This window comes from Phacochoerus africanus, chromosome 7 (genome assembly GCF_016906955.1).
Source record: "Phacochoerus africanus isolate WHEZ1 chromosome 7, ROS_Pafr_v1, whole genome shotgun sequence".
NCBI lineage: Eukaryota > Metazoa > Chordata > Mammalia > Artiodactyla > Suidae > Phacochoerus > Phacochoerus africanus.
The window spans coordinates 3,503,180-3,529,472 of record NC_062550.1 but is presented as its reverse complement, the minus strand read 5'-3'; the positions used below and the strand labels follow the sequence as shown (position 1 = coordinate 3,529,472).

At 60.5% G+C, this 26,293-nt stretch overlaps 1 protein-coding gene across 2 annotated transcripts in view; it reads right to left on the bottom strand.

Annotated features, from left to right (window-relative positions):
• WNT7B (Wnt family member 7B) overlaps positions 1-26,293 on the bottom strand; it is a 50,540-nt gene that overhangs the window by 5,477 nt on the left and 18,770 nt on the right. The window contains exons 2-3 of one of the 2 annotated variants that reach the window (XM_047785987.1): positions 18,477-18,699; positions 2,558-2,829 (exon numbers count right to left, since the gene is read on the bottom strand). In XM_047785987.1, the coding sequence (XP_047641943.1) occupies positions 2,558-2,829; positions 18,477-18,699 (495 nt within the window). Of the gene's footprint in view, positions 1-2,557; positions 2,830-18,472; positions 18,700-26,293 lie in introns of both variants that reach the window. The other variant, XM_047785988.1, reaches the window with a different exon arrangement.

The window sequence follows — 26,293 nt, the reverse complement described above, 5'->3', positions numbered from 1 at the left end:
AAGGGGCCTCTGAAGACGAAGGCTGAGACCCCAAGAGGCGGCCATGAGCCCAGGAGCGCCCAGCCCCCAGGAGCTGGAAGAGGCAGGAAGGCTCCGGAACCCTCGGAGGGAGCTCGGCCCTGCCCACATCTTGAGTCAGGACTTCCGCTCTATGAAGGCATACAGTTCTCTCCCGTTCAGCCACCCTGTGTGCGGGACTTCGTGGCAGCAGCCTTGGCTTCCTCTCCATCAGGGATGCCGAAGCCCAGGGCCCTGGGCAAGTGGGAGGGGGTTGGGGGTGGGCCCGGCTGCTCAATCATGGGGCCAGGGCGCCCCAGGATGAGAGGGGGTCTCTGAAGGTCTGGACTCAGTTCTCTAAAGCCACATCCACGCCACCTCCACCCTGCACTCCTGGATGGACCCCGGCCCGCAGCGTCACTGTGCAGCCACACCCATTGGCCTCTTCCCAGGGCTCAGACCCCACATGTGCTGCACAGCTCCATGGGGTCGGGGCTATTGGGGGGAAGTGGGGGGAGGGGTACCAGGTGCACCCCTCCGACAGTGCCAATGAGGGGATTGACTCAGCAGAGGGACAGGGCCAGCCAGGGCCTCAGAGACAGCTGGGGACAGCGCTGGCGGGAGAACCCTGGCTGCTGGCCATTCCTGTGGCCGCCCTGTCCCTGACCCTGCTCACCTGCTCCCTTGGCCCCAACGGTCTGCTTCTCCCCAATTCACGGCTTCACCTGAGTCCCAGACCCCCAGCGTGCTGAGCCTCCTCCATCCTTATCCCCCTGAACAGGTCGGGCCCCACCCCCAAGCTCCTTGTTCTCCTGCCTCCCGACTCCCCCAGGGCCCAGCTCTGCTTGCCTACATTTCCTTACGCCTTTTACCACCTATTAACTGCCAGACACCCCACCCACGCAGCCACCCACCCTCTGAGTCCCCAAGTGTAAAGCAGGGACAGTGAGCCTGTCCTCCTGGAGATGTGGGAAACCTCAGGACCTAAGCCGCTGCAGGGCCATGGAGCAGTTCAGAGAGAGGCAGCGCCTCCTCCAGGGAGCCCTCCTGGTTTCTCCCTGTCACCGAATCTCTCCTTCCCCTGCCCTCCCGGACACAGACCACCATTTGCTTCTGCCGAGAGAGTGGGGTCTAGGTGCTCCCTGCAAGCTCCTTGGAGGCAAAGACAGGCACTCATTTCTTCACTCACGTGTTGGCTGGACAATAGTTTAATAACCACCTGCTGCGTGGCAACCTCCACGTCTACAAAATGAAGTCGCACCCTGGGCCTGGCATTCAAGGCTCACTCCAGGCCAGCCCCTGCTTACTTCTCAAGCCCCGTCTCACCCCCACCTCGTGCTCCCACCATCCTGAAACATTTGCAGCTCTCCTCCTACCCCTGCTCCCCTGTCCCTGCTCTCCCCAGTCCTGGCACGTCCTTCAAGGCCCCACTTGGACACCACTGCCCCCAGGAAGCTACTTCCTCAGGTCCCTGGCTCTCACTGTCTCTGGGCACGGTCCCTGCTCCCCTGGTGTGGACTCCATCGGGGCTTGGGAGCTCCCACACCCAGGGTCATGTCTCACTCCTCCCTGGTCCCTGTGCCCGGCATTACGCTTGGCACACAGGAGGGGCAGGGAGCAGTGTTTGAGTGAAGGAGCTTAGCTACGGGCCCTGGGGCAGAGGGCAGCTCTTTGCCTGGAGAGGCAAGTCTGCCCCGGGTCTGCTGGAGCCCCACGGCCCTGGCGCCCTGGGTGCAGCCCCCCGGCTGCAGAGCCAGATCCGAGGCGTTCCGCTTGGCTGGCTGCCCTATCTCGGGCCATCTCGCCGCCATGGCGGCCGCTCCTCCCAGCCCAGTATCTGGGGCCCTCATCTCCCTGAGGCGGGGCTGGACTCGCCCTGACTTCTTCCCCAGTGCGTCCCGACTTGCATGTCCTCGTTTATCACCCACTGCGCCGCGTCCCACCCCACGCGTGAAGCTGGCTGCTCCGCAAGAGCCCCCAACTCACTTTCCGCCCTTCCTCAGCCTGCTCCTGCTTCCCGGGCACACCCCTCCCTCGAGTCTCCCATGGCAATCTGAGCCAAAGGCCGTCTCCTCCGGGAAGTCTTTTCGGATGTATTAGCATGCTCCCTCTAGGAGCAGGTCAGGGACATGGACTGTGGCCCAGGGGTCTCCCCCACCCTTGGGTTCCCCGCCGGCCCGGCTCCCACCTTGTGTGCAAAGAGGGTCCCTGTCTCATCCCTGCCGCCCACCAGCTGGGGGCGACGGGCTCATCACTTCATCACTCCCGGACTCAGTTTTCAAACCTCAATAATGGGAACAGTAAGGTCCACCTCTTAGGGCTGCTGAGAAGGACAGAGTGACGGCCTGTGCTCAGCACTACCCACCTAGCACCTTCGGGGTTCAGTGGACCCATTCCCTCTGCTGGGAGAGGCGCCCAAATCTCCGAGAGGTCCAGGCCCTACCTGGGAGATGCCGCGGTCACGCCTGACTCAGGCCTGCCCCGCCCCGCCAGCCCCGCCCTCTGATCGCCCCGCCCCCTCTGTTCGCCCCGCCCCCTCTCCCCAGCGCCCCCCGCCTACCTTCCTGCCCGCCTCGTTGTTGTGCAGGTTCATGAGGCGCCGGGCGTTTTTCTTGATCTCGCGGGCGTCCACGAAGCGCCGGGAGAAGTCGATGCCGTAGCGCACGTCGGCAGAGCAGCCGCCCCACTTCCAGCCCTCGGCCTGGTTGTAGTAACCCTGCTTCTCGCGGTCGCACCCGCAGTTGCTCAGGTTGCCCTGGCTGCAGGCGGCGGTGACAGCGTGGGCCACGCCGGCGGCGGTGATGGCATACGTGAAGGCGGCCTCACGGCTCCCTGCGTGGAGGAGACGAGTGCAGACGGTGAAGCCCCTCGGGCGCCCGGTGGGCTCAGGGGACCCAGTGTCTGGCCCTGGTCCTGCTCCCGGCAGGCGGTGTGACCTGGGCTCAGCCCTTGCCCTCGCTGAGCTTCTGACTCAGCCAAATGGGACTGATGGAAGGCACCCTTGCAGGGTTCTGGTGAGCACAGTACACAGTGGGCGCTCAGTGCATGCCGCGGCCGTGCCCCCAGCACGTAGGACACTCCTCTTCCTGTCCTAGGAGCCTGGGGTGGAGGGGCCCAGGGTCCTCCTGGGAGACAGCAGTGAGGGGATCCTGGGGGGTGCCTAGGGTCTGCACCTCTGCCAGCGTCCCAGCGCTGCTCTTCGGGAGCCAGCTCTGATCCCAGGCCATGCTGATCCCTTTGGGGGCACCCCACCCCACCAGCCAGGAGCCAGGCAGAATGCCCCCAGCTCAGCGGACCCCCGTTCTCCATTGCCAGCTCTCTCTTTCTAACCACTGTCATCCCATCACCAGGCCCAGGGCTCTGGAATCTCTCTTCTCCAACACCCCTGCCTGCTTCAGGGGCCCCAAAGTGCCAGACTTGAATGCCAGGCTTTCCTGCCTCCCTCACCCCCCAGACACCATCCAGGTTGGCACAAAGTGTAGTTCTGCACACATATGCACCACACGCACACACACATGCACCGCACGCACACACACACACACACACACACACACACACACACACCCCTTCTCCCTCTCCTCAGCCTGACCTGGGAAGGGGAGGCCTGCAGGCCAAGCCTGAAAGTCATGCCCAGATGGACCCCCCAGCCCCCTCTCCCCATCCTCTACCCAAAACAACAGCTCAAATTCTGGTGCTGCTCTCATGCTCCTGGAGCTTTCCTGGTCTTTGTGATGGAATCACCTTCCCTTCATGCCCCAGTTTGAACAACTTTCCAAAGCCAGTCACAGAGTCTTCTCCTCCAGGCAGCCTTCCCAGACCACCAGCCAGACCCCGCCTCAGTGTAGTCCCTGTTCCCTGAGGGGCTCGCTTCTCTGGGGTCCCTGTTCCCTGGGGTTTCTCTCCCATTCAGAGTGAGGACAAGGGTGAGACCCACTGGAGGGCAGAGGAGGTGGCCTCTGCCGTTACAGAGGGGATTATAGCTTCCTGGAAACTTCTAACGTCTGGGAAGAGCTGAGAGGAGGTTGGTGTCCCGTGTCCCTCCCCCCCCACACACACACCCAGAAAGATCAGCGTCTGCAAAGCGCACAGAGCGGCCCTGCCCTCCAGGGCCCTGCTGCCCGTCCAGTGTTCCCCCCTCCCCGGGGGGCAAGGGTGGGAGGGGGCCTTCCTGCCCACACGTTCCAACTGGAGGACTGCTTCATGAGAAGCTATCTCGGCACAGTGACTGCCTCTTAGAGGAGCACCCAGGAGCCCTGGTCCCCTGTCCTGGTCCCTGCACTGTCGAGGCCACCAGCCAGGAGCCCCAGACAGACACAGGGACAGAGAGAGGATGGTGTGACGTGGCTTACTGACTTCCTTGCTGCTGGCGTTGATCTTGCCCCAGCCCAGCAGGGCCTGCCGACGAGCTCACACACGGGCATGCGCAGGCAGAGGAGGCAGCGGAGAACTGGTCAGGGGTCCCAGAAGGGGAGGTGACCGGAGCTCCGAGGGCAGGGGCACAGGGAACCATGGCACCTCAAAGGATGCCTTGACCTGCCTCTCTGGGGGTGGGGTGGGTTGGGGGGGTGGAGTCAGGGAAGGCTTCCTATAGGGGGTGACATCTTAAATGGTCTTAATGAGAAATATGAGTTAATCCCTGCGGGGCCCGTGAGTGTGTGTGTGTCTGAGTATGTGAGTGTGTGTGCACAGTGTATGTTGTGTGGGGGTGTGTGGCAGGTGTGCACTCCTGGTGCACAAAAGGGCAGGGACAGAAGTGTGAAACAGCTTGGTGCTGCTGGTGCTGGAAGCACGAGATCTAGAGTAATAAGAGGTGGCCAAGGACCAAGGGAGCCAGAGATGTCCCTTGAGCAGATGGCACTTTCTGCGCAGGTGCGGGGGTGGGCGAGAGGCTGTAGGACTTGGATCTGAGAGCTCACTCTGGCAACACGAGGGATGGGGGCCGTGTGCTTGCGTCATCATCACCGCAACACTCAGCTGCTCTGGTCGCGCCAGCGCCCCTCTATCCCCTAGCACGTGCTCTCATCCAAACTTGACAATCGTGCCAGAGGTTTCCTTCTTATTCCCATCTCACAGGTGAGGACACCGAGGCACACAGAAGATATGAAACTAGGTGTTAGTGGCTGAAGCAGGATTTGAACCCAGGCAATGGAATCAAAGACCAGCGAGGCAGAGGGAGGGACTCAGGGCCTGGGGCGCGGGTCAGCGGAGGCCACCCTGCCCCCAGCTTGGCCCCTTTTGCAGCTAAGTAACCTTGGGCAGGAGGCCAGGAGAAGAAGCATCCCTCCTTGCGGAGGGGGATGCAGGGTTGGGACCACCTGTGGGCTAAGGCGTGGGGGGGGGGGCGGTGCTCGCCCTCTGTGAACGCTGATTGGACGCTGAGGGCCGAGGGGGCGGAGCTAGCCTCGGAGTGGGCGTGTCACAAGCTAGGCGCCCCGCAGAGGCTTAGAAACCCCCGGGGTTGTGTAATCACACCTAGAGGCCAGGCTGTCAGAGTTAAAAGTCCTACCACCAAGCCCTGCCTGAGCTAGGATGAGGTGGGCGTGCCCTCGGAGGCCCTGGACCCACCGCAGCCCTCGACTTCCTTCTTCCCCAAATGCCCTTCCCCAACAGCGGCCAGGCCAGATCGGGACCTCCCACGTCCTCCACCCGAAAGCCCCCAGGCTGGCAAGCAGCGCCGAGGCCAGGCCTGTGTGTTTGGAGGGCATTCCCCCAAACCCTCCCTTCCCGCCGTGCTTTCTGCTCCCGCCTGCCTTCTGCCCGGGCCCAGCTCAGACCCAGTTACTCATCAGTTACTCACCAGGCTGCCACTCCCGCTAATTCCTTTTTTATTTGGTTTTAATGAGCCAAACCCTCTCATCTCACCATGGAGACAAGGGGGAGGTGAGCAGGGAGAGAGTCCTAGTGCAGTTTGGGAGAATTAAGGGGGATGGCCTGGAGTCCTGGATGGAGGGGTCCCCCCGCGCCGGCACCCAGCCCGGAGGCCCCATTTCATGGCGCCGGCTCGGAGGGCTTCCCAATGTGCCCCCCAGGGTCACGGTGCACTGGGGAATGAGAGAGGGAGGAGCCAGTTCCCTCCCCAAATCACCACTGGGGCCTTCCTGCAGTCCCAGTGAGCCACCTGCTTGTCCTCTAGGGTGCGACCGAGCAAGTGCTTAGATTTAGAAAGAAGCCCCTTGAAACTGCGAGCCTTGCCCAGCAAACACTGATGGCTCCCCGGGCCTCTGAGATGCCCTCAAGCCCACTCGTCTCACCCACCCCTCCCTGAAGCCCCGCTTGGCCAGGTCCAGCAGTCTGTCTGCCTGTGGGCAGGTGCAGCTGCCTCCTGCGCACACGTTTCTGGAATAGAGAGCAGCCTGGTTCCCCCCTGCCTGCCCTGGGGGGCGCAGGCCCCCTTTCTGCTGGCATTCCCAAATGTCTGCCACTCGCCCAGGCCTGGGAGGCCCCCTACACCCAGAAGCCCCACCCGGTGAAGCCCTCTCTTCTGGGCTTCTGCCAGGTGCCCCAGGGGCTGTGGAGGGGAGAGGGTAGGATCCCTGTCCGATTCTTTGGTGTACCCCCACCTGCGGCATTATTCCCTGAGCCTGCAGGTTGAGCGGGGCTGGGGCTGGACCCACGACACCCATCACCTTCTTTTTTCTCCTTGACCACCCCATGGGATAGATCCTCTTGATGAGACCCATCTCACAGATGAAAACACTGAGCCTCAGAGACAGGAAGTGCTTTGCTCCACAGAGTAGCAGTAATGGCATCTGAGCAGAGCGGCTGCTGCAGATGCGTCTGGGAAGGGGGTGGGAGTTGGGGAAAGGCAGCGTGGACAATCTATTTGGGCCAGCAGCTGTCCTGGGGTACACTTTGGTCTTGGGAAGCCCCTAAGGGGTCCCTCTTGGGATCCAGAGCCCATGCCAGCATGGATCTGCACCCTCGGACACCCCAGAGCCCCCAGCAGTGTCCTGCAGTCTGTGTCTGATGGCTGGCAGGTCAAGGTGGGCTCCATTAGCCATGCAGGGCCTCTGGCCCGAGGTCTTGGGAAGGCAGAGAAGAAGGTACTGGGAGACTTGGGGCGGGGCAGGCAGGAAAGCCCTGGACTCAGTCTTGCACCAGGCAAGTCACTAACCCTCTGGGAGCCCATGTCCCCATTTGCCCTAGGGCCCCAGGAGCAGCTCTAAGAGCAAACAAGACAAATGGGCAACGGTCTCACCATCACCAAATGCGGAGCGGGCCAGGGTGGGCCAGTGGATGACCAGGCCCTGCAGGGCTCCGAGGACAGGCCCTGGCACTTCTCTCTGCTGTCCCAGAGTATCCTCCTAGTCAGCCTACCCAGCTGCCCCTTCTGTGCGTATTCTGGATAAATCCCAACCAGCTCCGCCCTCCGAGACCACTGCCCCATGGGAAACTGAGGCGCTGGCCACTCAGGGATCACCCAGCTCTGCTCCCTGTCTCCTACTGGTGATTCAGTCTTAAGCCCCCCACTGGGCACAGCCCCACCCCACCCCTGCTCCATGGCCTCAGTGAGGCCAGCCAGACTGGACACACAGGGAGAGAGGGTCTGCCTGGGTCAGCAGGGCCTGGCGCACCCTGCTGTCCCCTCACTCTGCCCCTGAGGAGGATGCTGGGGACCAGGCAGGTCTTTGCGTGCAGTTACTGGAGGGGAGCGATGTGGCTCCTGAGTAATGGGGGCCTGGGCAGAAGAGCACCCCTCACGCTCCCAGGAAAGAGCTGGGCTATGCCCATCCTCCCCAGACACAGGCACACGACCCCCCCCCCGCCCCCCACCCCCGCATCACTGTCCACTCAAAGCTACCTGCCACTTCCGGCATCCCCAGGGGGCTGGCACGCTATCTTTAGAAAGTCACAAAAAGCCTTAATTGAGCTTGTAATGACCTGATTAGCCGCAGGCCCTTAGCAGGGGAGGCAAGGTGAGTAAGGCACTTGCTTCTCTCTGAGAAGGGGAGCTGGGATTCTGGAACCTCAGTGCTGGGAAGGGAAGAACTTGAGGGGGGCGCTCGGGACCATCTGGGGCCACCCCACAAGAAGCCTGAGGCCCAGAGAGGGGCAGCATGCTGCCCAAGGTCACACAGGGGCTCAGGCAGTAGGGGAGCCCAGACCTGACATTCTGAAATGATAGGGTGAGGTCAAAGGTCTGGGGGCCGGAGAAGGGGCTCAGAGGCTGAGACCTTGAGTTCAAGTACAGACCCTAAAATTGGTCAGTTGGGTGAGCTTGGACCAATCAAGGGAGCTTTTGGTGTCTCGGCGCCCCTACCTGGCAAAATGAGGGTAATTGCCCTGCCATGCCAGAGGACCCCCTGTCCCCGTCCCCAGAGGAGCCGTCCTTGGGGTCAGGCCAGCACAGAGAGGGTTGCTGAGCTTCATGCTCACACGTGTGGCAGACACCATGCAAGGCTCTCCGCGGGTGTGCACAGGACGGCATCCACGTGCCCGTGCCTCCACACGCGTCCCCAGGTTCGAGTCCCTGGGCCTTTACCTGGACTTATGCACAAATGCAGTTCCCAGGACGGTGAGCCAGTGTGTGCACCGGTACAGACGCCCCTGCTCGTGGCCAGCGCAGCCCAATTCTGTCAAAGGCTGCCTCTCTGCCAACTGGTGCTTGCCCCTCTTAAAAAAACACAGAGGGAGCTCCCGTTGTGACTCAGCCTAGTATCCCCGAAGATGCGTGTTTGAACCCTGGCCTTGCTCAGTGGGTTAAGATCTGGTCGCAAGCTGTGGTGGAGGTCGCAGGTGCATCTCGGATCTGGTGCTGCCATGGCTGTGGCGTAGGCCGGCAGCCACGGCTCTTAATTCGACCAGTAGCCTGGGAACTTCCCTATGCTACAGGTGCAGCCCTAAACAAACAAACAAACAAACAAAATCCATAATTATTATTATTATTCTACAATTGAATAATGAAAAGACAACCAAATTAAAAATGGGCAAAGACCTAAATAGCCATTTCTCCAAAGAAGGTATAAAAATGGCCATTAATGGGAGTTCCCATTGCGGTGCAGCAGAAACAAATCTGACTAGAATCCATGAGGATGTGGGTTCCATCCCTGGCCTTGCTCAGCGGGTTAAGGATCCAGCATTGCAGTGAGCTGTGGTGTCTCGGACATGGCTTGGATCCTGTGTTGCTGTGGCTGTGGTGTAGGCTGGCAGCTGCAGCTCCAATTCAACCCCTGACCTGGGAACTTCCATACGCCACGGGAGCAGCCTATAAAAAAAAAAAAAAAAAAAGCCATTAAGCACTTTTAAAGATGCTCCGCATCCTTAGCTGTCAAGGAAATGCAGATCAAAACCACAATGAGAGAACGCTTGACACCCACTGGGATGGCTAAAATAAAAAGAGGGACAATAGCAAGTGTTGACAAGGATGTGGGGATATCCGAACCACCAGTGGGAACGGAAAGCGGTGCAGCCACTGCGGAAACCATGCGGTGGTTCCTCAAAAGGTTAAGTACAGAGGAGCTGGATTTTTTGTTTTGTTTTTGTCTTTTTGCCTTTTCTAGGGCTGCTTCCACAGCATATGGAGGTTCCCAGGCTGGGGGTCAAATCGGAGCTGTAGCCGCTGGCCTACACCACAGCCACAGCAATGTGGGGTCCAAGCCACATCTGTGACCTACACCACAGCTCAAGGCAACGCCGGATCCTTAACCCACTGAGCAAGTCCAGGGATCGAACCCGCAGCCTCATGGTTCCTCGTTAGATTCGTTAACCACTGCGCCACGATGGGAACTCCTTTTTTTTTTTTTTTTTCAGAGTATCTGTTTAACCCAGTGAGCCCCCTCCTTGACCTGGACCCAAGAGAAATGAACAGGTGTCCACACAAGAACTTGCATGTTGCGTTAGTCACAGTAGCCAAAACGTGGAAGGAAACAACCCCAATGCCCATCAAAGGAGGGGTGCATAAGGCAAATGCGGCCCTCTTCAGCCCTATAAGGACCTCAGGGCTGGCGCACCGATAAACCTTGAAAACATCACACTCAGTGAAAGACACCGGGCGCAAAAGACTGCATAGTGTGTGATTCCACGATAGAGAGTGTCCAGGACAGGTAAATCCACAGAGAGGGGAAGCAGGTAAGGGTTGCCAAAAAAGTGCTTGGAGGATGACGGCTAAGAGGGACGGGCTTTCTCTTTGGAGGGATGAAAATGTTCTCAAATGGACAATGGAGATGGGTGCACAGCTAGGACAATGTGAAAACTCACTGAATTGTGCACTGCATTTTTTTACTTATTTATTTTTCATCTTTCTAGGGCCGCACTCGCAGCATATGGAGGTTCCTAGGCTAGGGGTCAAACTGGAGCTGCAGCTGCTGGCTACACCACAGCCACAGTAACACTGGATCCGAGCTCCTACACCACAGCTCATGGCAATGCTGGATCCTTAGCACACTGAGCGAGGCCAGGGATCGAACCTTGTCCTCATGGATACAAGTCGGATTCATTTCCATTGCATCACAATGGGAACTCCGAATTGTGCACTTTTTAATTTTTTTTTAAATTATTGTTATTATTATTATTATTTTGCTTTTTAGGGCTACACTTGTGGCGTATGGAGGTTCCCAGGCTAGGGGTCTGATTGGAGCCATAGCTGCAGGCCTACACCACAGCCACAGCAACGAGGATTCGAGCCATGGCTCACCAGCTGCCTGAGCTGCACCCCAGCACACACGGGGGTCCTGGGCAAGGCAGGGAGTGGAGGCGGGGCAGGTAGGTGAGTCCAGAGATGCCTTGGGGCCCCGATTCCCTCTTGGTGCCCTTGAAGAGTCAGAAGCCAGGGGCCGCGCCCAGCCAGGCCCCCAGTCCCACCCCCACCCCCCCACCCCCCCCCCGCCGCCAGCCTCATCTCTGGTTCCGGGACGGGGCCCTGGACCACCTGGGTCCCATCCACGCTCTGCTGAGCGCTGACTGGACAGGCTGGCCCACAGCCCCGGGCCTGTTTCCCTACCTGCAGGAGGGAGGTAATAGCATCACCCGCCTCATGGGTCCAGCGCAGCGAGAGGGGGCAGAGCAGCAGGGATACGGGCCGTGCTCAACATGCACAGTGGCCTGGACCCTGGGCCTGCGGCGGCCAGCGGGTGGGCAAAAGCCAGCGCTGGCACTGTGTGTGCGGTGCACCTGGGCGGAGCTGTCCCCTCCTGCGTGTCTCTGTCCTTCCCTCTGTTTCTGTCTCTCTATATCCCTCTGTCCCCCTGGCTCCCTCCCGCCCACCCCGGCCCCCACCCCGGCTGGGCCCCGGCTGAGTCAGTGTCTCCACGCTAAGCTCTTCCCTGCCGTTGTCATAAACAGAGCCTGGAAACAGCCCTGCCAGGTCCCAACACGCCGGCACACCCGTGCCCGCGGCAGCCCTCCGGGTGGGTCACACTCCAGCTGGGCATGAGGGCCTGGGCCAGGGCAGCACATCCAGAGCCCAGGGGCCCGCGTCCCCAGCCAGGCTGGCCTTCCAGCCGCTCCCGCCCTGCCCCGCAGCCTGGGCACGGCCTGTCCTGCAGCCTCTGGGGAGGGAGGCCAGCCCCCCGGCCTGCCTGCCCTCGGAAGCAGCAACTGCCCAAGAGGGGGACATGGTGGAAACAGAGCCACCCTTCCCGCCTCCGTCCCCGGCCCAGCCCCCGCAGCTGCCCTCCGTCCCCCAATCCTGGCACTTGGACTCCCACTGGGGCACAGGGCTGAGCTGTGGGTTGAGATCCGTGCTTCTTACGTCTGAGACCGGCTGCAAGCCTCAGTCGCCCCATTATGCTGTGTGGGGCCAGGAGGTGATGGCGGGGACAGGGCCCGGCCGCAGCCACCTTGGGAAAAACGGTGCTCCCACAGTGACGGCAGGAGGGGTCCCATGTGGAGACAGGCTGAGGTCCAGGCCAGGCCTTGGAGGCCGAGGGTGGAGGCCACCCACCCTGTGATCTGGGTCCTACTGGGAGGGCCAGAGCCCCAGAGTCCTGGACCCCCGTCCATGAAGGCCTTGGGCAGAACCCAGGTGTAGGCCTGAGGAAGCAGAGGGCCCCCCCCCTATTTTGAGAAGAGCCCGCGCAAGGCCTGGTAGAGTTGGGGGCCCAGACAGAGCCCTGGCCCAGAGTGTGCGGCTGAGCCCAGGGCTACGTGGTGGGACCCGGGCAGCCAGCCCTGTAGGGTCTGCACCCCACAGGGTCCTCTCCCCTGCCAGCCCCCTCCCCAGCCCTCGGCCTGTCCTGTCTGCTCCGGCCCTGCAGAGAAGGATGGAAATTTCCTGTCCTGGGTGAGTTCCAGAAGGACCTCAAGGAGCCACGGGGAAGGACACTGCCACCTAGCCAGAGCCCCCAGCAGGTCACCACAGGGTCCAGAGCCAGCTCCCTCAGGAACCACGGCACCCAGGGGGCAAGCTGGCTCCGGTGTGGGGGCCAGAGCAGGGCCACCTGGAGGGACCCGGGCCTCATTACATCCTGAGCCAGGCACGGCTTGGGGAGCTCTGCCTCTAGCAAAGCTCGATGACTCTGATATCCGAGACCCCAGTGGTCCCCAGTGTCCTGGCTGCTTTTGTCCCTAGTGTCCTGGCTGCCTGGACCCAGAGCTCGAGGCTTCAAAATGTATGTTCTGCAGCTGCCACTCAGGCTGGTCCCCTGGGATGGGGGTGGGGGTCGGGAGTGACCGGGACAGACAGAACCGAGATGGGTATCCCCCCAGAGCTGGGGCCTGCGGGCCAAGAGGGCACTCCTGGTGCAAGGCTGGGGCCCAGCCAGGCCTCCCAGCCCCCTCCATCAGCTCATCCTGGGTGCAAGGCTCCAGGAGCGGGCCCAGATGGCCTTCTCTCCTGCCCCAGGCCTGACATACAACAGGCACTCAATGCATGCAGGCTGAACAGTAACAGGGGCTGCCAAAGGGAGCCACCCTCACACCTCCGCTACCCCAGGAACCAGACGGTCAGGGACCCACTGCCCTCAACCAAGCTGGGGGACGGTGTCCTGGGAGGAGGAGTTAGATCTGGGTTCAAACGTCCACTCTACCCCTGACCAGGGTGACCCCTCCCCCCCCTTAAAGCAGTGCCACCAACAGAAGTCTCACATGAGTCATACAGGTCTTTTTAGTCGGCCACGCCCGTGGCACTTGGATGTGGGATCAAACCCATGCCACAGCAGTGACCTGAGCCCACAGCAGTGACCACACCAGGTCCTTAACCCACTGAGTCCCGAAAGAACTCACAGGGTCATTTCGAATTTTCTAGTTGCCGGAGTTTCCCCTGTGTTATAGCAGGTTAAGGATCCGGCGTTGCTGCAGCTGTGGCACAGGTCACAACTGTGGCTCAGATTCCATCCCTACCCCAGGGAACTTCCACCTGCCGAGGGTTCAGCCAAAAAAAAAAAAAAAAACCCACCACATTTTCAAGGTGCCGCATAAAGAAAAAGGATTTAATTTGGGGAACATTTGATTTAGCCAGTGTATTAAACATCACCCTCTCAATATCTTACTGTAAAGATCATTAGATATCTTACTTGACTTCTTCTTTCAAAGTCTTTGAAATCTGCCGCATCATCTCACACTTACTGCATGTCTGCTGCACGCACTCTATTTCAAGGGCTCCCCTGCCAGCTGTGGCCTGTGCCCCCAGAGTGGACAGTGCCACCCTGGAGCCCCAGGCAGGGGCCAAGCAGGCAGTAGGAGCTTCCCTTTTTCCTCCAAGGCCCCTGCCAGCAGCAGACAGAAGCCTCCAGACCCTCGCCTCACAGACATGTGGAATAAGTCTCTCTGCTCCCTCTGATGGTCCAGAAACAGACGGGTCCTCGCTGAGCCCCTACGGCCTGCAGCTGGTAGGCTCAGGGCTTGCTCTCAATGCAAACCCCACCCACAAGGCAGGTGGGAGCAGACACAGCCCGGGTGCCACGTGAGGCAGGATTAGGGGTGGCCCTATGCCTGGTCATGTCCGAGTGGCACATGATGGGCGGGACTCAGTGTTCCATGGCAGCTTGCGGTGCGGGCGGGGCCAAGTACACACAGCCTTGGCCCGCACGCCCCGTGCCCAGGGGGTCCCAAGGGCTCTGGGCTCAGGCGGGGCTGGGGCAGTGGGTGGAAGGAAGCCCCTCTCCTCCTCTGGGCCTTCCAGAAGCATCTGTGCCTTCCAGGCCTTCACAGCCCTCCGGCCCCAGCCCGTCCTCCAGCCCCGGCCCTCCGCACCCTCGGGTCTGCTCTGGGCACTCCCACAGCTCCTGGAAAATACCACCCACTTTCCGGCCTCTGGGCTGTGGCACCTGCTGTTCCCTCCACCCGGAGCCCCCTTCCCTGCTCTCATCTTCAGTCTGGTCTGGGTCACTCTGATCCCCCCTAGGTCTCAGCTGACACATCACACCTTCAAGGAAGCCTCACCAACAGCCCTGACTCCATTATGCCGCCTGTTAGAAACGCGCTGCCTTGCTCCGGGGGGGGGGCCCTGGGGCCCTGAGTTTCGAAGGGGTGTCTGCGGAATATGAGGTTCAGCCTGATTCTCCTGTCTTCCTGTCCTCCTCCTGCACCTCATGGAAGAAGACAGCTGAGCTGGACACAGCCACGTGCCCCACCCCCACAAACCCGCTTCCAGTTTGTCTGCTTTTCGCCTTTTAGGGCCCCACCCGTGGCAGATGGAGGTTCCCAGGCTAGGGGTCCAGTTGGAGCTGTAGCCGCCGGCCTACGCCAGAGCCACAGCCACGCAGGATCCCAGCCGCGTCTGCGACCTACACCACAGCTCACGGCAACGCCGGATCCTTAACCACGGAGCGAGACCAGCGATCGAACCTGCGTCCTCACAGATACTATGTCGGGTTCTTAATCCGCTGAGCCAACAAGAACTCCCTCAGTTCCAGTAAAGAGAAGGGACAGGTTGCAGGGGTCAGGGTGGGCCAGCCCCACGCTGGGATGAGGAGCAGGACTGGGGTGAGCTCTGGTGGCCAGAGAGTGGAGGTCAGGCACGAGGGGAGGCCATGCTGGTGGAGGGTGCCTGAGGGTGGGCTTCGACTCCCCAAAGGAAGCAGAGCAATGGGCACCCAGAGGGCCCCAGGGCAAAGCTGGCATAGGGTCATCCTAGGAAAACTCTGTCTTATGTGGAGGGGTGAGCTCCCCATCCCTGGAGACACACAAGCAGAAGCACCGTGTGCGGGGAGACTTTGGAACTCTGCATGGGGGTTGATTTGCACCTTGAAAGGGTTTCCCTTCAGCTCTCAAGATTGAGACATGGCCCAAGGTCACCGGCAAGGCCTGAAGCGGGCCTGTCCCACCCACCCAGGCCATCCCCCCGCTCAGGGCCAATCATTAATTGGCACCGCTCGAGTGGCTGCTCCCACGAGTGCCCCCGGCTGCCTGCCAGCTCATGGCCCAGCTCCCATCCCATGCCCGGGCCACCCGCATGCCTCTGACGTGGGCCGGCCCCTCAGCCTGGCCCCTCTTCCTGCCTGTGATTCCCAGCAGCCGAGCCCCGGGAGGAGCAAGGTGCCTGCTCAGACCCCCATCACAGCACCCGCGGGGTTGGGGGGGTGTTCCTGCTGCCTGTGGGACTCCGCCCCGCTTGGCCGGCAGCCAGAGCCCTCCTGGGCGAGGGCAGGGCCTTCCTCAGAGCAGCGAGGAGTCAGGGAGGGCGAAAGGCCTGTGGGGAGGCAGCCTGGGCCTTAGGAAGCCTACCTCCCGGAGCCTTAGCTGGTCCAGGGCTGAGAGATGCTGGGAGGATGGAGGAGGAAGAGCTAGGGAGGGTGAAAAGGGGGAAGTCAGACGCGAATGAGCAGAGCGGAGGGGACGGGCCTCCAGCGTGAGGAGGAAGAGAAGGATGCCCAGAGCAAGTTTCCAGAAGGGATAGGGGCCGGCGGCAGGGGGAGCTCGGGCAGGGGCTGCTCAGACTGCAAGCTGAAAAGTGAACTTTGTCCCGGGCAGCAGGGAGCTTCTGCAGGTTTTGGAGGAAGGGAGTGGCATGGCACGGCCGGCGCTGGGCAGGAGGCAGAGGGAGGAACTGACCGCCGCCAGAGAGGCAGGCCCTGCAGTGACCACGGGGCAGAAGGCAGGGATGGACCGAAGGGGCGCCACCAGATTTCTGCCGAGATGACTGGGTGGTCAGGCCAGTGGCGGGGGGTGTTGAGCATGGAGACTTAAGCCACAGGGTGCTGGGGTGCCCAGCAGTCAGCCTCGCCGTGCAATGTGCGGGTCCTGACCCCCTGGGGTGGAGGGCTGGCTGGGGCGGGGCTGGGAGGGAGCCACCAGAGTCAAGAGGAAGCCCAGGCTGCCTGGGCCCAGCCTAGGAAGGGGGTCAGTCGGCCACACGAAGGTCACGAATGGCCTGGACGGGGTGGTGGGAGTGAGAGAACGTGAGCCCGAGAGCTGGGTGCAGGTGTGGGCATCTCTGCCAAAATGTTTGCCTCTGAAGCAGGTGAAAGTGAGAGAGGGCCTTAGGTGGGCTCCCTAGAAGTAGAGCCTGAGATGCCTGGTCCTACGGGGAGCTCAGGGCGTGAAGAACTTTGCAGAGCAGCCCCACCTGCACAGGGTCTATGTATCCTGGCATCAGCCCGCCCCTGGCGTAGCCAGCCCTCTTGGTGGGCAGAGGGCTAGTTTCCGAGGAGGAAGAGCTGTGAGCTGAAAGCCGCCATCCTTATAGGACCAAGGGAATGTGTGACTCTCAGGAGAAGTGATCTGTGTCCACTAAGAAGGCCAGTCGCTGGCAAGGCGGTAAGCACTGCTCCTCTGGGCTTTGCAGGATGCATAAGAGCCTGGCATTTACAAGGTGCTGTTGATGCACCTGTTGCCTGGGGGCCCCGAGGAGAGGCTCAGAGTGGCTGGGTCTGGAGGACCTCCATGAAGGGCAAGCTTCCACCTCCCTCCAGGCCGAGGGACCACTTCCACTGCCCACCCCCCTTTGCCCAGCACGGCCGGGAGGACCACGGGAAAGCCGGGAGGAGGCTGGATCTGAATCCAGCTCCACCGTGTGGCCACAGCAGCTGCACAGCCTCCCCTGGCCTCCGTGTCCTCAGCTGTACAGTAGTGATGCTCACGGCTTCCTCAGAGCCCAGAGTCTCAGGGGTCAGGGTTGGGGGCCAGGCAGGCAAGTGGGTGCCTGGCATGAAGCGGGCACCGGTGTTGACACCTCCTAACTGCGGTGGCTGGGGAAGGCAGCCCCGCCCTCTCCTGCTGGCACCTGGAGGGAGGAAGCTGCACTTGGGTGGTGGGGCCCTAGGGAGGGGGCGGTGCCACCCACACGCTGCTCACCACAAAGGGGCCCCCGGAGGCTTTCCCTGTGCCTCCCCCTGCCCCACGCAGGCGTTCCAAGCTCTGCAGAGCTCAGCTCTGGCCTGGGTCCCGGCAGCTGTGGCTCGGCTCGGCAGGCCCAGGCTCCTCGGCCCTCTGGGAACGGAAAGACACCTTATACTCACAGGTAGAGTCCCACCTGTGCCTGCAGGCCAGGGTCCAGGCTAACAGGGCCCCCTACACACCTGGTGCTGTGCCCCCATTATCACGCTCTGCCCTCTGACACTCACAGCAGCCTGGAGGGGCCGGTCTCACCATTCCCCCCCCCCGCACCTTGTTCAACAGCTGTTTATTAAGCACCTACTGCACGCAGGCACCAGGCAAGGCACTGGGGGTCCCAGATAAGGGCCTGCTTGATCTGAGCTCATGTTACACGTGAGGACACGGAGGCCCTGATGCCCCAAGTGCCAGGCTCAAGGTCACAGCTATCTTCAGATCAGGTCAGATTCCACCAGTCCCATTTTTCCCTTTAACTCCTCAGTCTCCTTCCCTGTAAAGTGGGCACAGTGGAGTCTCATGCAAAGCCATGAGGACAGGGAGCAGAGCGAGTGGGCCGGGGACTGGGAAAGGCTCAGTCGGGCACGGCCGGCAGAAATCTGGTCCCCCCTGCCTGTGCTTTGGTGGCAGCCACTGCCCGCGGAGTGGGAGGCCCACCTCTTTCCCCCAGCCTCCTCCCCACTCCCCTGGGCAACCCCGCCAGCCGGCCTCCTCCCTGCCCCCACATGTCACCCTGTAGTGGTCTGCTCGCTCATACTGTTCCCTCTGCCTAGTATCCCTTCCACTCACAGGTACCATAGCCCTTTATCCAGCCCCTCCTGCGGGCCCGGCACTTTTTGCATCAAGCCCCCCACCAAGCATCCGCGGCAGGAACTACTGCTGTCGTCGCGTTTTAGACACAACACGCAGACACAGAGACACGGGCCTCTTGCCTAGGTCCACACAGCTGTTGCACACCACCAGCCCACTGGCTCACATCCACCCTGGGATGGTGTTCCCCAGCCTGACAGCCTGGAGCGAGGGCGCCTATCAAACCTCCCTTGTCCCAGAAGTGGCAGTGCCCCAGAGGGCCGGGCAGGTCGGGAACTCCTGGGGTCCTGAGCCTCCAGCAGGCCAAGCCCAGAGAAGGGCTGTTACGGCCAAGAAACGGGCCAGTAGGTGTGGAAAAGCGGCCTGGACTGGTCTTCCGTGCGTGGGAGAGGGTGGCCTGGGTCCCAGGCACCCAAAGGCCCTGGCAGGGTCCCCGCGAGCCCAGAGGCACCCTTACCTACTCGGAGCTCTTGCCCGAAGACCGTCTTCTCGCCGAGGGCGGAGCAGTTCCAGCGTCCGAAGCGGAACTGGTACTGGCACTCGTTGATGCCCATCTGTGCCCCCTCCCCGATCACGATGATGGCATCGGGCCGGCTCTGGCAGATGGCGCGCTGCCGCGGGGCCAAGCCAGGGATCTTGTTGCAGATGATGTTGGCTCCCAGGGCCACGACGGATGACAGCGCTCTGCGGAGAGGGGTGGACACGGGGAAGGTGAGACCCTGGCGGGGCCCCTCCAACCCCCCCCCCCACACCCGGTCTCTCGGCCGGAGAACGTGTTCCAGGAGCCACTCCACCCTCCACCCCATGCCAAGCTCTGCCCACTGGGCACAAAGCCCAGACCCCTGCCCTCAAGGGGCCACTTCCACTGACCCACTCGCGGGATTCTAGCTTGAAAAGGCACACACCCCAGGGCCCTCTTAGCCTCAAAGTCACAAGAAGGGGAGTCCCAAGTCCCACGGCACGCAGGAGCCACAGTTCTCCACGCCTCGGAGTCAGACACACAGACCCCGCTGGGATTTGACAGCCATGACCTTGGGACGGTCCACAGCTGCCTTCCGGCAGCAAACCCCAGCTCCCAGATACAGGCTTTCGCATCATGAGTAGACCCTCCCCAGGGAGCCTGCGCCAGGCAGGCTGCTAAGTGGGTCACCCAGGCCAGGAGCCAAGCCCACGGAGTCCTGACTCCAATCACAGGACCTTGGAAAGACACGCTGCCTGTCCGAGCCTCAGGTTTCACACCCATGACATGGAGTATAAAACACCGGATCCCACCAGCACCACGCAGGTTCAGAACAGAGACCCACAGGGAGAGATTCGGCACCTGTGAAGAGGACCTGCCATTCGTCCCTCTGGACCACTGGGTGCGCTTGGAGGAGAAACAGGAGCAATGTGAACTGAGCACCTACTGAGTGCTGGGCCCAGCAGGTGCCTCACGGCAGCGTGGTACCCCGAGGGTGCCTTATAATTGAGCCACTGGCACCTGCCAGGAACAGAGGCTCGAGATGGGAGGGCACCTTGGCTGGGCTCAGGTTTTTTTTTGCTTGGGTGTTTTCAGAGGGACTATTCATCTGTTTGTTTAATGAGGTGCAATTCACAGAGCAGAAATTTAACCTTTTTTTTTTTTTTTTTGGTCTTCTTAGGGCCACACCCTCAGCATAGGTACATTCCCAGGCTATGGGTCGAATTAGAGCTACAGCTGCCCGGCCTACACCACAGCCACAGCAACACCAAATCCAAGCCACGCCTGCAACCTACACCACAGCTGACGGCAATGCCAGGTCTTAGACCAGTGATCGAGGCCAGGGATCAAACCTGCATCCTCCTGGATACTATTCCAGTTCAGAACCCACTGAGCCACAGTGGGAACACCCCCTTGGCCCAGTGCTAAACTGGGTTGTCTTCCTGTTGAGTGGCAGGAGCTCTTTGGGACATAGGCCTTGAGAATTTGCTCATCTTCATTCATTCAGCCATTCCACAAACACTCATGGCCGGCTTCGTGGGGCAGCCCCCGAGGCCCCAGGGTCGCTCAGACCTGGCACGGCCCTCAAGGTGCCTTCAGGCTGGTAAGGAAGCCGGGGGTGAAAACTATGACCCCGAGACCGGGGGTGAGGCTGGTGCTCCAGAGGCAAGTGGGAGCTGTGTGTGTCCGCAGCGCCCGGGGCCAAGGGGTTCAAGCCCGGTGGGGCTTGCACGCGGGCCTGGGAGGGAAGGAGAGTTTGCCAGACAGAAAAGGGAGGAGAAGAGCATCCCTGGTCCCTGGACCAGCACAGGCCAATGTGGCCAGTCCTTGGAGGCCCATCCCAGGAGACCTCCGGTTCTGGGGAGGGAGCCGGGGAGGTGTGGGGAGGCGCTGAGCACATGGTCAGATGGGGAGTGAGGCTGGGCTAGGATGCTCTGTGTCTGCCCCCAGGTCCCACCGGGGTCCCCCAAGTGCACTCCCATTAGTCTGAATGCCTGCTGCCAGGAGTGGGGAGGCTCTTTCTGGGGGCAGCGGGGCCTGTGCAGCCCTGAGCCTTCTGGAAGAATTGGGGAGTGTGCTTTCAGCGGCCAGCCGGGCTCCGACCCGAGGCCTGGAGGCCGCTGCCCGGCAGGGTTCCCATCCGTCTCATTTCCCCAGCTCGGTTTTCTGAGCAGCTACAATTACTTGGGGCTGAATTCCCCAAATTCCAGCCCGCTCCCAGCCCCACCCGCCCAGATGCGCTTCCTCCACGCCAGCCCTGGGCATTTCTGCCCATTGTGCCCGTGGGAGACCCAGGGGGGTCTTGGCCAGATTAGGGGGCGGGGCGGGCGGGCCACGGGGATTGAGTGTCGCCGGGCATCCTGGTCACAACACGTGCTGTGGGCTCACGCCACACGGGGAGTTTCCCAGCTGGCTGGGGGTGCCCAGCTGTCCTGGAAAAACACTGACTCGTTTCTCTCAAGAAAGGGGCTGGCAGGCCGTGGGCAGAAGGGGGGAACGCACAGTGCCAGGAGGCCAGGGCCTGGGCATCAGCTCTGGGGAGCCCCTTGTGGCCACCCTGCCCCCATGTCCTGCCCCCCAGGCTATTGTCTAGAAGCCACACACTGTCCTTAAACCCAGCCGGGGCCCGTAGTTCTGCCGAAACAGCCCCCTTCTTTCTGCTGGCTGCGCCTTCTCCTCCGGGTGCCCCAAACCAAACAGTTGGCGCAGCTTCTGTGGGAAACGGTCTGCCGGTTCCTCCACAAAGCCAAACAAGTGCCCCTGTGACCCAGCAATTCCACTCCGAGGTACATGCCCCGAAGAATAGAGAACAGGGATGCAAACAAAAACGTGTGCGCACACGTTCAGAAGAGCTCCGTTTACGACGGCAGAAAAAACCCAAGCATCCGCCAAGGGTGAAAAACGATACGCAGAGTGTGGTTTCGGCCCAGTGGAATATTACATGGTCATAACACGACGGACGTGCCGACTGGGGCCACGGCGAGGACAGACCTCGGGTGCATCAACGCCCACGGAGGAAGCTGGACACAGAAGGTCACGTCCTGCAGGAGCCCCTCCGTAGCCGAAGTCCGGGACCGGCACACCCACAGGCACAGAAAGCAGGGGAGTGGTGGCCCGAGGCTCAGGGAGGGGGGGTGGGGAGGGACTGCTCAGCAGAGGGGGTTTGGGGGACGGTGACAGCGCCTTGAACTTGGGAGAGGGGCTGGTTGAATGACTTCGGGGGTGCACTCAACGCCGCACAACTTTAAAATGGTTAAATTGCTGGAGTTCCCATAGCGGCTCAGCAGGTTAAGAATGTGACTGGTATCCATGAGCATGTGGATTCGATCCCTGGCCTAACTGGGGAACTTCCCTATGCCGCAGGTGTGGCCCCCAAAGTAAACAACAACAAACAAACAAACAAAAAACTGGGAGTTCCGTCATGATGCCATGGAAATGAATCCGACTAGGAAATATGAGGTTTTGGGTTCGATCCCTGGGTCTTGCTCAGTGGGTTAGGGATCTGGTGTTGCCATGATCTGGGGTATAGGTTGCAGACGCGGCTCGGATCCTGCGTTGCTGTGGCTGTGGCATAAGCTGGCAGCTGTAGCTCCGACTGGACCCCTAGCCTGGGAAGCTCCATATACCACAGGTGCGGGCCTGAGAAGCAAAAAAAAAAAAAAAAAATGAGCGAAGGACTTAGACACTTAGACATTTCTCCAGGGGGAGATCAATGGCCAGTGCGCCCGTGAAAAGATTCTGAGCATCACTCATCATTAGGGAGAAGCCAGTCAGATCCACAGCGTGGTGCCACTTCCTCCCCGGCCAGGATCGCTGGGAGCAGGACAACAGAAAATAGCCCGAGTGGCCGAGCCTGTGGGGACATTGGCACCTTTGCACGTTGCTGGTAGGGAGGTAAACTGGTGCAGCCACTGTGGACAGCAGTCGGGAAGTTCCTTGAAAAGTTATGACCACAGCCCCCAGCAATTCCAGTCCTAGGTGTATATCCAGCAGAATATAGAAGACGTGTGTTTAAACAAAAACTTGTGCGTGAATGTTCCCAGCAGTGCCCATCACGAGAGCCAAAGGAGGGAATAACCCAGCTGACGGATGGATGGACGGAATGTGGTTTTTTCAGACAGTGGAATATTATGTGGCCATAAAAAGGAATGGGCAGATAGATGCTCCAGGATGGACCTCAGAAACAGAATGTTAAGTGAAAGAAGTCAGGCCACCTGTTGTAGGATTCCTTTTCTAGAAAATGTTCCACAAAGGTAAATCCAGAGACAGAAGGAGGCTGGTGGCTGCCAGAGGTTGGGGGAAGGGGAATGCAGAGTCACAGCTCATAGGTGTGGAATTTCCATCCGGTGCGATGGAAAAGTTACAGAACTAGAGAGAGGCGAAGGTTACACAATATTGTGTATGTACAAAAGGCCACGGAATTTTACACTTTAACGTCATTAGAGTGGAAAAGTTTATGTTAAATGAATTTTAAGCATAATTTTACCTTTTGTTCTTTTGGCCACACCTGCGGCATGTGGAAGTTCCTGGGCCAGGGATCAAACCCTCGCCACGGCAGTGACAATGCAGATCCTTTAACTGCTAGGCCACCAGGAAACTCCAAACACAATTTTAAGGGACTATATCTATATGCAGGATTTCCACAGCCCCTGCCATAGGTGGGACCCGTGGGAGGGGACAACAGGGGACTTGCCCAGCTGGTAACCCTGCTTGCCCTTGCCTATATGCTTGCAGGGCAAGGGGCACTGAGGGAGTAGGGGGCCTCGAGCCCCCAGCCGTCCCCCCAGCATGTCAGTGCCCGGATTTGAGATGCAACAAAGGCTTCAGAGAAGAGAGTTGCACGGTAGAGGCCAGGAGCGCAAATCATCAGACGTGGCTGATACTTCAGAAACGATTTCAAAATCATCCCCTGAGAAGGCAGAGACTTTTTTCCCCCTAAAGATATTAAATCCTCCCATTCTGAGCACTGGTCTTGACCCACACAGGCATCTGCAGAGCCTCCTTCCTCCCTTCGCCAGGTGGGCCTCGCCAACCCCCTGTTACCGGTGTGCAGGCTGGAGCTCAGAGAGGCTAGGGGACCTGGGTGTGGCCACACAGCCAGGTCTCTGCTTCCAGAACTCAGGTGGAGGCAGCACTGTGGCTCCGAGCACACAATAAGTGCATCATTTAGAAAGAAGATGGCCTTTCTTCTTAGTGTAGAAATTTCTTCGTAATACAGAAAGAAGGAGCTGGGAACCACGCCCCCTCTTCCCCCTCAAAACACAGCTTACATCCTTCCCTTGCTGAAATGCCTCCCGGCCACTCGTGAATTCTTCCGGCTTCTGTTGCTAGGGTTCAAGGCCTGGCAACCCATCGCGGCACCGTGTGCATCCCCACAGTGCCCACGGGCCCCGCCAGCCTGGCTGGGCCACACCCCAGGACCTGCCTGCATGGTACCTTCCGCCTGGAGGGGAGGGGGCTGCAGCCGGGAGATGCTGGCCAGCATCAAGAAACCGTCGGCGTGCAGGGCACGAAAGGGGCCAAAATACATCATCAGGAGACAGCTGGTGCTCTGCGGGCGGGAGGAGAGTGGACGCAGGCAGGTTCTGAGATAACCAGCGGTTTGGGGGTGAGAACATGCTTGCGGCTCCCTCAGCCAGATGCCCCACAGGGTGGGCCCAGCTCTTCCCTCAAAGCAGAAAGAACTGCCAGGAGGCTGCCCGCCCAGGTGCCCCCAGAGGGGCTGGCTCTGGGTGGCCCCGAGCACAGAGAAGCCGGGCGGGGCACTCGCGTTTCAGTCGCTGCCCTTTCCATGGAAAGTTCTGCTCCGGGCTCATCCCCCTGTGCTATTCAGGGGCCTCCGGACATGGGCAAGATGCCAGGAGCAGTGGGCAAAGCTGAGAGTCTGGAACTTTCCTCACCCCTGGCCTGGACAAGCCTTGAGAAGGGAGCTTGGGGGAGGAGGTTTCCAGGCCCTGCAGACGAGAAGCCCTCTGCTGTCCTCGGGGCAGTGGGCAGCGCTCTCAGGTCTCAGACCAGAGGGCTGACAGGAAGGGCTTCCTGCTTCCTAGTGCTGGGTTTGAGCCTGGTGATGTGCGAGGAGGGGCTGCCGCAGAACAGGAGGAAGGGTCTTTTACCTGCCAGAGCAGTCAGGGCAGAGGGGGCTGCCTCTAGCCCCAGGGGCTTCCAGTCGGGGGGGGCAGGGGCGCAGGTGACCACTGTCAGGTGATGGATGGGCAGACACATGGCCAAGGGGGTGGGAGCTTTGCTATGTCGCTATGTACCAGGCACCCACCTGGCAGCCCTGTGGGGAGGGCTTAGGAACATGAGTGCTGGTGTGAACCAGCTTGGCTGGCTCTGCCCTTGCCTAGCTCTGAGACCTCAGGCAAGTTTCTTAACCTCTCTGGGCCTCAGTTTCCACATCTGTAAAGTGGGAATGATAACAGCCATGATACACCCCAGAGCTGCCGGCTTGTACAGGGTTCTAGGCACACAGCACTTTGTAACTGGCCTGTGGTGAGAGGGCATCGCAACGCTCGCAGCCTGAGACTGGAGACCCTCAGACTCGCCAGGATCCGGGTCCCCTGTAGGGACCCGGGAAGGACCGCTGGGTCCATCTGGGGGACCAATGCTTAAATCGGCAACTCTGAAGCCAGGGGGTGTCCACATCAGCCGCTGCATCCATCCATCCATCACCAAGGGGTTCATTCCTGGACCAGCCCTTCCCCCTAAGCCAGCAATTTCAGCCTGGGGTCTATAACCCAAGCGAGGCCAGCGCTTCTATCTGCCAAAGGACAGGCACCTGTATCTCCTGCTCAAACTGGAACAACAGCATCCGTCCCCAGGAGAAAGGCAGAAACACTGTGGTTATTCCCGCTGCAGGATGCCACCCGCTTGACAGAGACCCCCCAGACTCCCTGTGGAGTGAACGACACGAGAACAAGGATGCTCCCCATCCAAGAAGCCCCAGCAGGACTCAGCTTCAAGAGGGACGTCAGAGGAGCGTTACCCGGGGGTGGGAGGGGGAAGGGGGAGCCGGCTGGGGGCCAGAAACGTTGTCTGTCCTGAGCCGCTCAGTCACTGGTGACACAGGGGTCCGCGTCCGTAAAAATGCCTCAAACACTCCACTTGAGATTTCTGCACTTTATGGAGGTTATGCCTCAACAAAACCCTAAACTGTTGCAATACGAATCTTTACAGGGCTGGCAAGAAGAAGGCAAGAAAACTCCAAGTATCCTTACGAAAGTCAAAGATAGCACCCTTAAGAACATGTGAACATTAAAAATGCTTCCTGTGTGCTTTGCAGGTCCAGCCTTGGGAGGTGTTAACCCCTCGTACAGCACAGGCTCATGGGGTTCGCTGCGGACGGGCCCCCCCTCCTACACGCAGAGCTGGGGTGGCTGAGCACAGCCCAAAGCCAGGCTCCCGGGGGCCCCAGGATCCAAAGGCACCCCAGCCTGGCACTGCTGAGGGCCGCCCATTTGCCACCCTCTGACCCTGCCTGGACTCCATCCACAGATGTCCCTAGGCTGTCCCCACAGGCCCTGGGTCCTCTGGGAACACGGAGTTAGGGAGTCAGGGAGTTCCTGCAGCGGTACACGGGATGGTGGCATCTCTGCCGCGCTGGGACGCAGGTTTGATCCCGAGCCCAGCACAGTGGGTCAAGGGTCTAGTGTTGCCGCAGCTATGCTGTCCCGGAAACTCCCGGGGAAAATGAGAGAGGGCATCAGGCTGCCTTAGCAGCTGCGGGGGCAGTGAGGAGGGTGCACACAGGAGACCCTGAGGACTGTGGGGGCAGAGGGTGTGCTTCGTGGGCAGGGGCCGCAGCAGGCAGCGCCT